Source organism: Cryptomeria japonica, chromosome 10 (genome assembly GCF_030272615.1).
Source record: "Cryptomeria japonica chromosome 10, Sugi_1.0, whole genome shotgun sequence".
NCBI classification, from domain to species: Eukaryota; Viridiplantae; Streptophyta; class Pinopsida; order Cupressales; family Cupressaceae; genus Cryptomeria; species Cryptomeria japonica.
In genome coordinates, this window is record NC_081414.1 from 138,545,375 (window position 1) to 138,557,641 (window position 12,267).

The 12,267-nt window shown below is 34.3% G+C and overlaps 1 protein-coding gene across 1 annotated transcript in view; it reads left to right on the plus strand.

Annotated features, from left to right (window-relative positions):
• The first annotated feature begins 2,083 nt into the window (after positions 1–2,083).
• LOC131027156 (probable WRKY transcription factor 4) overlaps positions 2,084–12,267 on the plus strand; it is a 54,549-nt gene continuing 44,365 nt past the window's right edge. The window contains exons 1-2 of the mRNA XM_057957144.2: positions 2,084–2,804; positions 5,867–5,971. Coding sequence (XP_057813127.2) covers positions 2,382–2,804; positions 5,867–5,971 — 528 coding nt within the window. The 5' untranslated portion in view covers positions 2,084–2,381. The remainder of the gene's footprint in view (positions 2,805–5,866; positions 5,972–12,267) is intronic.

The following is a 12,267-nucleotide window of genomic DNA, read 5'->3' on the forward strand; positions in this document are numbered from 1 at the left end:
CTCTTAAAATATCCAACAAATATCAACTTAACTTGACCCCCATGTAAGCATTCCTTTGTATTTATCTACAAAACTCCAATACTCCACGTAACTGTAAGACTTTGAAACCCTACACACTTGGGGGGTTTAAGATGTGGTCATATGGAGGAGGTTTCACAAGCCCTGAAAACTGAAAATTGAAAATTGAAAATTGGAAAATAGTTTTTGATAAATTATGTTGAATTGATGGTTTGGTGGCTATTCTTTACATGTCAGTTTTTTGTTATTTTGAGTTTGGGTCCATGGGTCTCTGTCGTTTTTGACTTTATCAATTTGACTTTAAAATGCGATTCCATGCTATCCATATTTTTTAAAGGTTACGACTAGACATTTTAACTAGCAATTTTGATAAAGTAATATGTAAAGAATGTGAAAACAACTTGAGATTTAATATTGGAGTTGAAAATGGCCATTTTTAAATTTTTACCTTCAAAGTTTAGTAATTGAGAAATTTTATGGTCAGTGACTTTTTTGAATAGGAAATATAGATTATTGAGTCCAATTTATTTTGATAATCAGATAGTATTTTTTTAACTTATTATGATTTATGTAGTTTTAAAGTCAAATTCACTTTTTTGAATAGGAAATATAGATTATTGAGTCTAATTTATTTTGATAATCAGATAGTATTTTTTTAACTTATTATGATTTATGTAGTTTTAAAGTCAAATTCACTAACTCTTATTATACAAGTACAGATTCACATGAACCCATCTCTCTTGAGCATGGATGACCCACATAATACTCATTGCATCTAGTTGATGCTCATGTGGATGAAACATTGAATATTACTCTTAATTCAAATGTGTTTAACCCTAGACTTTGCTCTAAGTTCGAACGACCTAACTTGCATAACAAATAAAACCACTAACAATCTCTTAAAACTTTGAATATATCAAAGGGCTTTTTATTTTGTTGGTGAAGTTGAATGGTTTTAACAAGTCCACCATAAAAAATGAGACCAAAATCTTGCCTTGGTAATGTGTGCACATGAAGAACGAAACAAAGAATCCACGATAATAATTAAGAATTATTTATTCTAATTCAATACAAACCTCTACTAGATTGCTATAGATATGCTCTTGAAAGTAATATATGCTTGTTGCTTATTTCGATATAACATCTATTAGCTCAAACCTGAATTGCCACTATTGAAAGGTGAAGGATCTAACTCAATTTATAAGATCTTGAAGACATGGATGGATGACTAGGATTTGATTTTAGATTAGCAACTTCTCTCATGAAAGGTGGAGTGGACGAGGATAGGTGGTAGCTATTATTACACAATTACTTGATTTATTTATTTATTTTTCTTAAAGAGTAAACTAATTCGATTTTGATTTTTCCCTTTAAAAGAATTTGTTAATGATTCTGATCAACAAGTTAACTACTTGATTATCATTTCCTTTGATTAATTAAATTAATTGTAAAAACTTTCAAGAAAAATGGATCATTGAAATTAATCAAATAATAAAAAATAATTTAATCAATTTAATTTTAATAAAATAGATTAAGTATTATTTTGTAGATTAATCAATGTAAGATGAATTGTATTACGTGACGATTTGTCTAAGGTGGCTATTGATGGAATGGATATTCCTCATTTGTTGACTCTTAATATAAGAAATATCAACCTAAACTCATAATCTCAAATCCATTTGTGAAATGTGCAAAATAGATAGTCCTTAATTGTTGATTCTTAACCGAAAACATATCAACATAACTATGTATCCTTAAATCCAAATATATCAACTTAAACTCACAATGCCAAATTCATTTGCAAAAAGTCTCAAATTGATAAAATGGATACTTGTCAATTATTAAGTTAATCAAATAGATATACTCTAGAATCTCATCTACATCTAACTTGACAAAAAAGATATCCCTCCATTATTAATTCTTAATATAAAAAAATCAACTTAAACTTTGTACTCCACATACAATTTAAACATAAGAATAATTTCAATAGTAACCATTTCTAAAATATTGACTTTTAAAATAAACTCTTGAATGTTAAATTCAGAAAGATACAGTCTTGAAATATGATTGCAGCTATTAGCCCCGTCACACGGGCCCAAAAATTTATTGGGCTCTTCAACCATAAGGTCATGTGAAAGTAGTACAGATTAAACCAAAAATCCAAATATTTTGACCGATTTTATTACAAACAAAAATCTTTTCCTTCTCTCTTCTTCCGATACACAACAAAAGGCCACAAGAACCCCATGTTGACAGATTTCTAGTCCTCTTCAGACAGCAGGGAGATCTTTTTCGTTTTCAGCACAGCAGAGCACTGATATTATCCCACGGTTCACACAATAAAACCAGGGGCTTATAAAACCATGGAAGGGAAAGAGAAGAGGTCGGGCATGGGTGAGGGCGGAGGAGGAGGGGGCCTACTGCTAACAAAGCCAGCAGCTTCGAGGCCCCCATTAGCTCTCCCGCCGCGTTCAGAGGCGGTTCTTTCCCCAGGTCCTATGAGCCTCGTGTCCTCCTTCTTTGCAGAGCATGACCCTGACTCTGAGTGCAAGACCTTCTCCCAGCTGCTAGCAGGCGCCATGGCTTCACCGCCTGCCAGAGATAATACCAATAATAACAATAACAATGATGCTAAGCCCTCGGGGGCTGCAAGTAGCAGTAGTGCCAAGTTCAAGTGTATGCCGCCTGCAAGCATTCCTATTCCTCGGCCCCCCTATTTGACTTTGCCTCATGGGCTCAGCCCCTCTACTTTGCTGGACTCTCCCATGATGCTAACCAATTCACAGGTGCGTTTCCTGACTGGGTTTGTCTTTATAAAAAACACCAACTTGTGTTATTATGTGTTATTCAGAATAATTTTATATATTTTGGAACTGGGTTTGACATTAGAAGCATAACGACATTCATTTTGTATGCTTTTCTGAATAATTTGGGTTTTTTGGGAACTGAATTGCTGATGGGTGGATCATCTGAGTCTGAATTTTGGCTTCATTTTGTGTTTTTCGAAGTTGAAATTGTATATGCCGAAGTGGGTTTTGTTAGAAATTCAAATTATTAGAGATCCAATTTGTTGAGGGGTCTAGAAGTTCGTCAGAAAGGGCGCGGATTCCAACTATCTGTTTTTAAGATAAATGTATGGTTCAAGAACCGTGAATAGAATCTCAAAAAGCAATTGAGGTAAATTTACCTCCTGATTATCTAGGAGCAAGCTACCTTCCCATTAAAACTTTACTATCTTCTTAATAGCTTGTTAGTATAAACTAATATATCTCTTCACGAGAGAAATCTAGTAGGTTTCTACACTCAACCTATGTAGGGTCACTGATGGGCTCAAACTTTAGGTTGATAGTCGAGTGCTGTATATAACAGTATTCCTTTCTAGTTGAGAAGTCAGCCATTTCTTTATGCTGCCCTAAGTTCAGGGATTCACCAAAAGCCAATGGTACACCGTTCAACAACCAAACTGAGTTAACAGAGAAAATATTACCATGTGTTGCGACCTTACTGGGTTGTTATACAAGGGACATGGACCCATTGGGTTTTCATATGGGGAATGACCACACCGGTGTTCAAATGTGGGGTGTTTGAGTAAATAAGTATCTCAGGTGCTGAAATCGGGTCCTCGTTGCAGTAAGATCAATAAAAGCATGTTTTTTTGTAGGTTTGGGAATGCATATTAATGTTGATGTCATGGGCTAGTGACTCACACTTAGATGTAGTGAATGTATCTTGTAGTATAGATTCAAAGTAATCATCTTCATGGTTAATTTTTTTTTGATTCAAATATTTGTTATCAGTTTTTATTGCCTTCCGATATCTCTCTTAGCTGAGGAGGAAGCCACCTCAATTAATCCATGGAAAGCCAACTTCTGAACTATTTTACGATCTTTGTTGTTGTACAGTGTTTTTCTGTCGGTTGAGAAGTTGCTTCAAAATATTCAAAATGGTGTATGCCCTTTGAAAGCCAACTCTTCTGCCACTTTGCATTCTTTGTTATGCTACAGTTTTCATCCAGTTGAGAGGCCACCTTAAAATCTTCCTCATGGTACATCCTATGAGAGCCAACTTCTCCGCTACTTCACAATCTTTGCTACAGCACAGTATTTCTTTTCTTACAATCCTTGCCATGGTATAATGTTTCTCTGTTGTTCACAAGCCATCAACCTCGTTAACCTCTTGGTATCAATAATTTATTGAAAGCAATCTCCACCACATTCACTAGTACGTCACATTTACATGGAATCTACTTACATGGGGTCATGCCTGCCAGCTTTAAAATTTGAGTCATTAGTGCATTAAGTGCAACATTTTTCCTCTAGATCACGTTGTGATTGGCTGATATTTGTAATCTGTTTCTGTTAATAAAGAAAAAAACTGGAATGTTAGTAGTACACTTCGTGCTTTGTTCCTATCCTCAAAGACAGTTGTCAGATTTTTAAGAAAATGTCATTTTTGTGTTGCAGCCTTGCTTTGTTCTTGTAGACTTTTTTTTGAATGAAATGCTTGCTTTGAGTGTTGATTCTTGAAGTTGAAACATATATATTTGGTAGAAGGAAGTCACATTTATTAGGTTAGTTGGTTGTGGATATGGTGCCAATTTATATACTGTTCTAACTTGGGAATGTGTTGCTGTATATTTATGACAGAAAGTGAATTATTCATAAATTTTGCCAGCATACATGTGTGACTGTGCTTACTTGACATCTCTATAGTTATTAATAAGAAATAATGTTCAATTGTGTTATTTGAAACAACTTTAGTGCCTCTTGACTAATTGGCCTGCACGAGCTATTGCTTGTTTAATACATTGAGAAAATACTGTGTGCACTGTTGTAGCATTTAATGTCATGTGTCATTGCAATTGGTTTTCTTTCCCTCTAAATATTTTACCATATGAATGTTTTCTGTTTTTTTTTTTTTTTTTTTTGGATCAGTAATGGGCCGAAGCCGATAAGGTGTACATACCCTACCCCCTTATGGGATTTGAACTTGTGACCTCTCTTTCAAGAGCACAAGTTATCGACCACTAGGCCAACTAAGGTTGCACAAGAATGTTTTCTGTTTTTGCTTGCTTGATTTTGAATATTAATCCGAACATATTTTTAATACTGGCAAAGTTAAAGCACCATTTTCTGTAGCTCGTACTACTATGCATGTCACAGAGCATGATCTTGTTTTGTTTGTTCTTGGTGATTTTCTAATTAGCTCACTTGACATTAAATAGTTATTAATAGGAAATAATGTTCCATTGAGTTATTTGAAACAACTTTAGTGCCCCTTGACCAATTGGCCTGCACAAGCTTGAGTATTGCTGGCTTAATACGTTGAGAATATACTATGTGGACTGTTGTAGCTTTTAATTTCATGTGTCACTAACGTTGCAATTGATTTTTTTCTCACTAATTGTTTATAAGTAGGATACCATATGAAGGTTTTTGTTTTTCCTTGATTGATTTTGAACATAAATCTGAACGCACTTCTAATATCGGCCAAGTTAAAGCACTATTTTTTGTAGCTTGTACTAGTCTGCATTTCACAGAGCATGATCTTGTTTTGTTTGTTCTTGGTAATTTCATAATTAGCATCAAAGTGGTAGAGCTCTTTATCTGTCCTTGTACCCCCAAAATATGTAAATGTCATTTCACTGCTAGTAGGTTAAAAAATGAGTCTTTGACAATTATTTGTCATGGGTTATACCATTAAAATTAAGTGGTGATCAATTGCGTGCATCTTTGGCATTGAATATTTTGTTGTTTTGAAAAACATATTCTTTTAAATGTGGTTTATGAAGTTGCTTTTAAAGCTAAAAATATTTGATCCAGATAATTAAGTTGTTGGTTATTTCCAGGTTGAGCCATCACCAACAACAGGCAATTTCCCACTCATCCCTATCAAACAAGAGAATGCAGATAAGGAAGGTGGATCAAACTTTGTCTTCAAACCATATCCAAAGGTAGTACCTCTAATTTCCCTTTGGCAACCCTTTCGAGTGTTGTAGGTTTTTCAACCTGATCGGGGTTTTATTTGTTTTATACAAACTTGTATTCTAAGAATTTATATTTAATTTTCAGTCTTTCTTGCAAGCAACGTAAAAAAGATTTTTATTATCTCTTTTTGAAATTCTATTAAGTATTATGTGGACAATGAAATCTATTATCTTTGGAATCATTCATCAAGAGTTTATTTATAGGTATTGTGTTTGGACATAGACAATGAAAGGTACATACATAGTCACTGTGTTTTGAATCAATCAAGTGAATACACATATGGCCAATCTGAAAAAAATTAATCATGTTATGACAAATTATGATATCTGATAAATAAGTTTCAGCACATAATTTCATAAGCTTATTTATGAAACATCCAATTTACAACAAATAGCACAGTTCTGGAGATTGAACATGATACATACATGGTCACTGTGTTTTGAATCAATCAAGTGAACATACATATGGCCAATCTGATTTTTTTTAATCATGTTATGACAAATTATGATATCTGATTAATAAGTTTTCAGTTCATAATTTCATAAGCTTATTTATAAATCATCCAATTCGCAACAAATAGCACAGTTCTGGAGACTGAACATGATACATACATAGTCACTGTGTTTTGAATTAATCAAGTGGACATACATATGGCCAATCTGAAAAAAATTAATCATGTTATGACAAACTATGATATTTGATAAATAAGTTTTCAGCGCATAATTTCATAAGCTTATTTATAAATCATCCAATTCGCAACAAAGAGCACAGTTCTGGAGATTGAACGTGATACATACATGGTCACTGTGTTTTGAATCAATAAAGTGAATATACATATGGCCAATCTGTACAAAATTATCATGATATGACAAATTATGATATCTGATAAATAAGTTTTTAGTACAGAATTTCATAAGCTAATTCATAAATTATCCAATTGAAATGATAATTTGTTATAAGGCTCCTTATATAGAGATTACAAAAGGATCTTTCCAAAACAGAAACGATCAAGAATATAAACATGAAAAGAAACATTCTAAAAGAAACTAAACAACTAAGATGACCATTATAGATATATTACAATATTATATTAATACCCTCCCTTAATGGTCATTCTACTAAGTACCTGTTGATGTGTGTTTTATGCACGATCGAACACAGAATAAAATACCATATTATTTTACCCTCTCTTGAACAAAATCACCTCAGATGCTAAATATCTGATCAACTAAGACGATTCCAAGGTTTCTACGGTCAGTTCTTGACATGTGGGTAACTCAATGGCTGATGTGGTTTGCTGTTTTCACTTGGAGACTTGTGTAATTGTTCAGTTTTGTTGAGCTGATCACGAGTAGATATGGGATGCCAATGGTTTCGAAAGATTTTGCAATTCAAGCTCTTGATCTAATCTAACAAGGATTTTCAAATAAAATGCAAAAGGAATAAGGGTTTAGGAATTCTAATAAAAAACCTAGAATGCAAGACGTAGTGAATGACTCGATGAGATTCAACTAGGCAAGGTTTCACCATCAAAGAACAATTCAACACATGCTTAGTGCAATCATCTAAGGTAAAATTATAGATGTTCAAATTATCACCATCAACATCAATACCATCAAGACAATGCATACCAATGGACGTGTAATAATTGAAGTCAAGTTCAATCGATTTTCAATTGACCACACAAGGTGAACTTACAGTCAACAAGAAGCTAGTGGTATGGATTATACGAATCTCATTCAAATGCATTCAACACTTCTTTCATCCAATCTAAAATACTTGAAACAAATTCTAATCTAAATTCTAATCTAAACTTGGAAGCAATGAGAACCACAAATGCATACAAAATCTAAACAAAAACCACCACACTTTAATGATTTATATTCAAACTTGCAGCATGTAGACACCAATTCTCAAAAACCTCTTCCTTACAAATGAGAGGCAAATGGGTTTATATAGTCTCAAATGAATTGAATGGCCAAGATTCATTTAGAATCAAGGGCCAAGATCGTGCCAACACTGCCCTAAAATAGCCCTAATTAGGGTTTGCAACAAAAAAGAAGAGGTCCAATAGGATGATGCCTAGTCATCAAGCAAGGAATCTTCTAGAAGATTCCGTCCTGCATCCCTCTCTCTAGTTGCATACTCCATGAATCTGGCCAAGACTGAGTTGAGCTCCTCCATGGTGATGCTGGGTAAAGCTTCCTGTTGCGCATTGGTCACATCTGTAAATGTATTCAAATCTATGTTCAAATGCGCAAAGGTATATTTATTTGTCTTTAAATTCTAATTGTATATATATTGCTTCAATGAATATTGCTGATTATACTTTCTTTTGTGCAGGTGGCTGTGATAGAACATTAATAAATTTCGATGTCTTATCACTCATCCATCGATTGGCATATATATGATGATATTGTTTGATCAAGTGTTAACTTGATCGGACATGTCTTTTAGACATGACCGATCAAGGTAACACTTGATCGTGCCTCTTGATAACAAATATGATCATACCGATATAAATCGGTGTTAGCGCATTGTAGACACCTAAAATTGTCCAGTCTAATTAAATAAATATCTTTATTTATTTAATTATTTTAACCTAATTCTTCTATTAATTAAATAGATCTTTATTTATTTAATTAATTCATTTATCCTCTTCTAGCCTTATTTCTCATTTAAATAAATACATTTATTTATTTAAATTATCCTTTTCCTAAATTAAATAAATATCTTATTTATTTAATTGATCCCACTTCTTCTATTAATTAAATGAATCTTTATTTATTTAATTAATTCATTAACCTTTTTTACCCATGACACATGTCATTCATCTTTTAATTCATACACTACCTACCTCTTTCATTATTTTATTATTTTCTTTACCTACCCTCTAATCATAGCCGACCTCTTTTACACCTCTCAATCTTATCCCTCCATTTCTTATAGTGTCTTCTATATAAGGAGATGCTTCCTTCATTATCAACCCTATGCACCCCGATGATTACTCGACTACACTACGCTTTTGAACTTTCATATGCGATCCTACTTGCAACCACATTTCCGTTCTTTGTTGAGCTCTTGTGCACATAAAATCTGAGAGCAAATATATCAAGCAAGATCAATGGAGATAGGAAGAATGGAGATCAAAACCCAAATGTTTATGATGAAAATGGATAAACACGCATAACAAATACCAATCGGTTTAATACAAATAATGCCCGATACTAATCGGTGCTTAAATACCTTTTGTTATCCATCTCGATACCAATCGAGATGTTAGGAGTATTGACATTATTGCATGGTTATTATACACGATAACCCGATCAAGTCTAATACGATCTCTTCATGATATTGAATGGTAATTAAGTAGAAGTATATCAATATGATCATGTGCTCGATCATTCGAGAAAATACATATCAGTATATGCAGACCGACCATGAAATGTATTTGCAATTACAAGAAATCTGAATGAAGATTACAAAGGATATATATAAATGAAGTCTATCATTGTTCATCGATGAGATAGATGATTGAATTAGAGACTTTAGTTATCTCTCATTCAATCATTTATCGTAACGAAGCTATCATGTTTCAAACTTTCAACACTCCCTCTTAGCTAGGGAAGATAAATGAATGACAACATATTTAGTATATAGCATCACATTTCTCATGATGACCATAATCTCATAATCTCGTAATACAAAGAATCACATCACTTAAGCATGTGACATGAAGTATCACCTAACATGTGATATGAGGAATCATATCACCTAAGCACGTGACATAGATATCACCTAACACGTGATATCAGTATCGCATAGCATGCGATACCAAGGATATAAATGCAAGAGAATAATTTGATTCTCATTATATCCAAGTTGTGGTATGTGCACTGACATCTCATAATGTCTTACCACAACATATCATGGCACATCCATGATATACAAGACATCATCACACATGACATCCTGTTTGACCATTATAAGATCCTCACCTTATAATGTCTCATACAAGTGTCCATTATCTAGGAGATCGTCACCTCTTAGAAATGTACACAGGGGGTGGAGCCCATAAAAGTCATAACACGACAAAGAAGTTTACACATTAAATATATATAAGTACAAATTACAAAGCAAATTACAATTCAATCATACCAAGACCTTTCCTGAAGTGCTCAACTTTCGCCTTGGAAAGTGGTTTGGTAAGTATGTCTGCTATCTGATCTCATGTACTAATATATTCCAATTGTATCACATTCCTGTCCACCATGTCTCGTACATAATGATAAGGAATCTCTATATGTTTGGATCTATCATGAAATACAGGATTCACTGAGAGTTTTATACAACTTTGATTGTCACAATGAATCATAGTAGGTTTCATTGGTTCACCGAATAATCCCACAAGCAACTTCCTGAGCCATACTGCCTCTCGAGCAGCCATGGAAGCTGCGATGTATTCGGCTTCAGTGGAACTTTGTGCTACTGACGACTATTTTCTACTAATCCAAGATATCATAGTTGAACCCAAACTGAAGCAACATTCTGAGGTGCTTTTTCTGTCAGTCACACTTCGAGCCCAATCTGAATCTGTGAATCCATGAAGATCCAAATTAACTTTCTCATACTTGAGACCAAGATTGAGAGTACCTTGAAAGTATCTCATGATGTGTTTTACTGCTACCAGGTTACACATAAACTGACTCAAAGCATTTACTGCATAACTGATATCTGGCCTCGTATTTACCAGGTACATCAAGGATCTAATCATCTGCCTATAGAGAGTAGGATTTGTTGGTTGTGAATCGGCTGCTGCTTCCTTTAGTTTATGAAGGTTTGTTTCTATAGGAGATGTCATAGGTTTGTAGTTTAACATCCCAAATCTCTTCAATATGTCCAAGGTATATTTACCCTGATTTAGTACAATGCTATCAGAATTCTGCCAGACTTCCAATCCAAGGAAATAATGAAGAAGACCCAAGTCCTTCATATCAAATTCTTTAGCAAGGTCTTTCTTACATTGATCTATGAGATGATCTTCTCTTGTGATTAATAAATCATCAACATATAAGATCAATATTAACATATCACCTTTGTTTTGCTTAAAATAAAGATTTGGGTCCACATCGTTTTTTGAGAAGCCTAATCCTGTGAGATAACTGTCAATTCTCTCATACGAGGCCCTGGGAGCCTGTTTAAGTCCATATAGGGCTTTCTTGAGTTTGCACACATGAGACTCTGCATTATGTATCTCAAATCCTTTAGGTTGCTCTAGGTAGACCTCTTCCTCAATTTTTCCATTCAGGAATGTTGTCTTTACATCCATCTGATGTACTTTCCATCCTTTTGCTGCTGCAATGGCTAAGACTGCTTTGACTGAGGTATATCTGGCAATAGGTGCAAAGGTTTCCTCATAATCAATCCCTTCCTTTTGTGAGAACCCTCTGGCTACAAATCTGGCTTTGTGTTTTTCAATGCTGCCATTTGCAACATGCTTGATTTTGAAGAGCCATTTGGATGAAACCACAGATTTTCCTGTTGGCCTTGGAACAATCTCCCAAACATCATTTTTCACAATGGACTGATATTCCTTTGACATGGCATCCTTCCATACTTGATGTTTAAGTGCATTTGATATATTAGTAGGTTCGGATTTGGAGAGATCATTTATAAGGGCAACATAATTAGTAAATTTGTTAGGCCTTTTACTTTCTCTGAAGGTTCTTGAGGGAGCTGCATATTTCTGAGCCTCTTCTACTGTTTTGGTGGCCTAGAGTGGTCTTTTCTTGGAGTTTTCTCTAGGTGAGTTTTGGGCTTCATCCTCATTCTCCTCAAGATTCTCCCTCTGAAACTCAGGAGCAGGATCCTCTTCTAGGTTAGGAGCAGAAACTTGAACTTCAGGTTCTATGGGATTTTTGGCTCTTTTGAAGGCTAAGTCTTCCTTGAAGATCACATCCCTACTAAGTTCAATTTGTTTTTGACTAGGTACATATATTTTTTAGGCCTTGGAAGTTTCACTATACCCAACAAAAATTCCTCTTTTACCTGAGGGCTCTAATTTTGTTCTTTTCTCCTTAGGTACATGGAGATAGACAGGGCACCCAAATATCCTGAAATGACTGATATTTGGCTTTGATCCTGTGATGACTTCCTCAGGAGTTTTGTCTTCAATGTGAGAATGAGGGCAACTATTTTGTATATACACGACAGTGTTTGAGGCCTTTGCCCAAAGATGGGTATCAAGATTTTGATCAAGGAG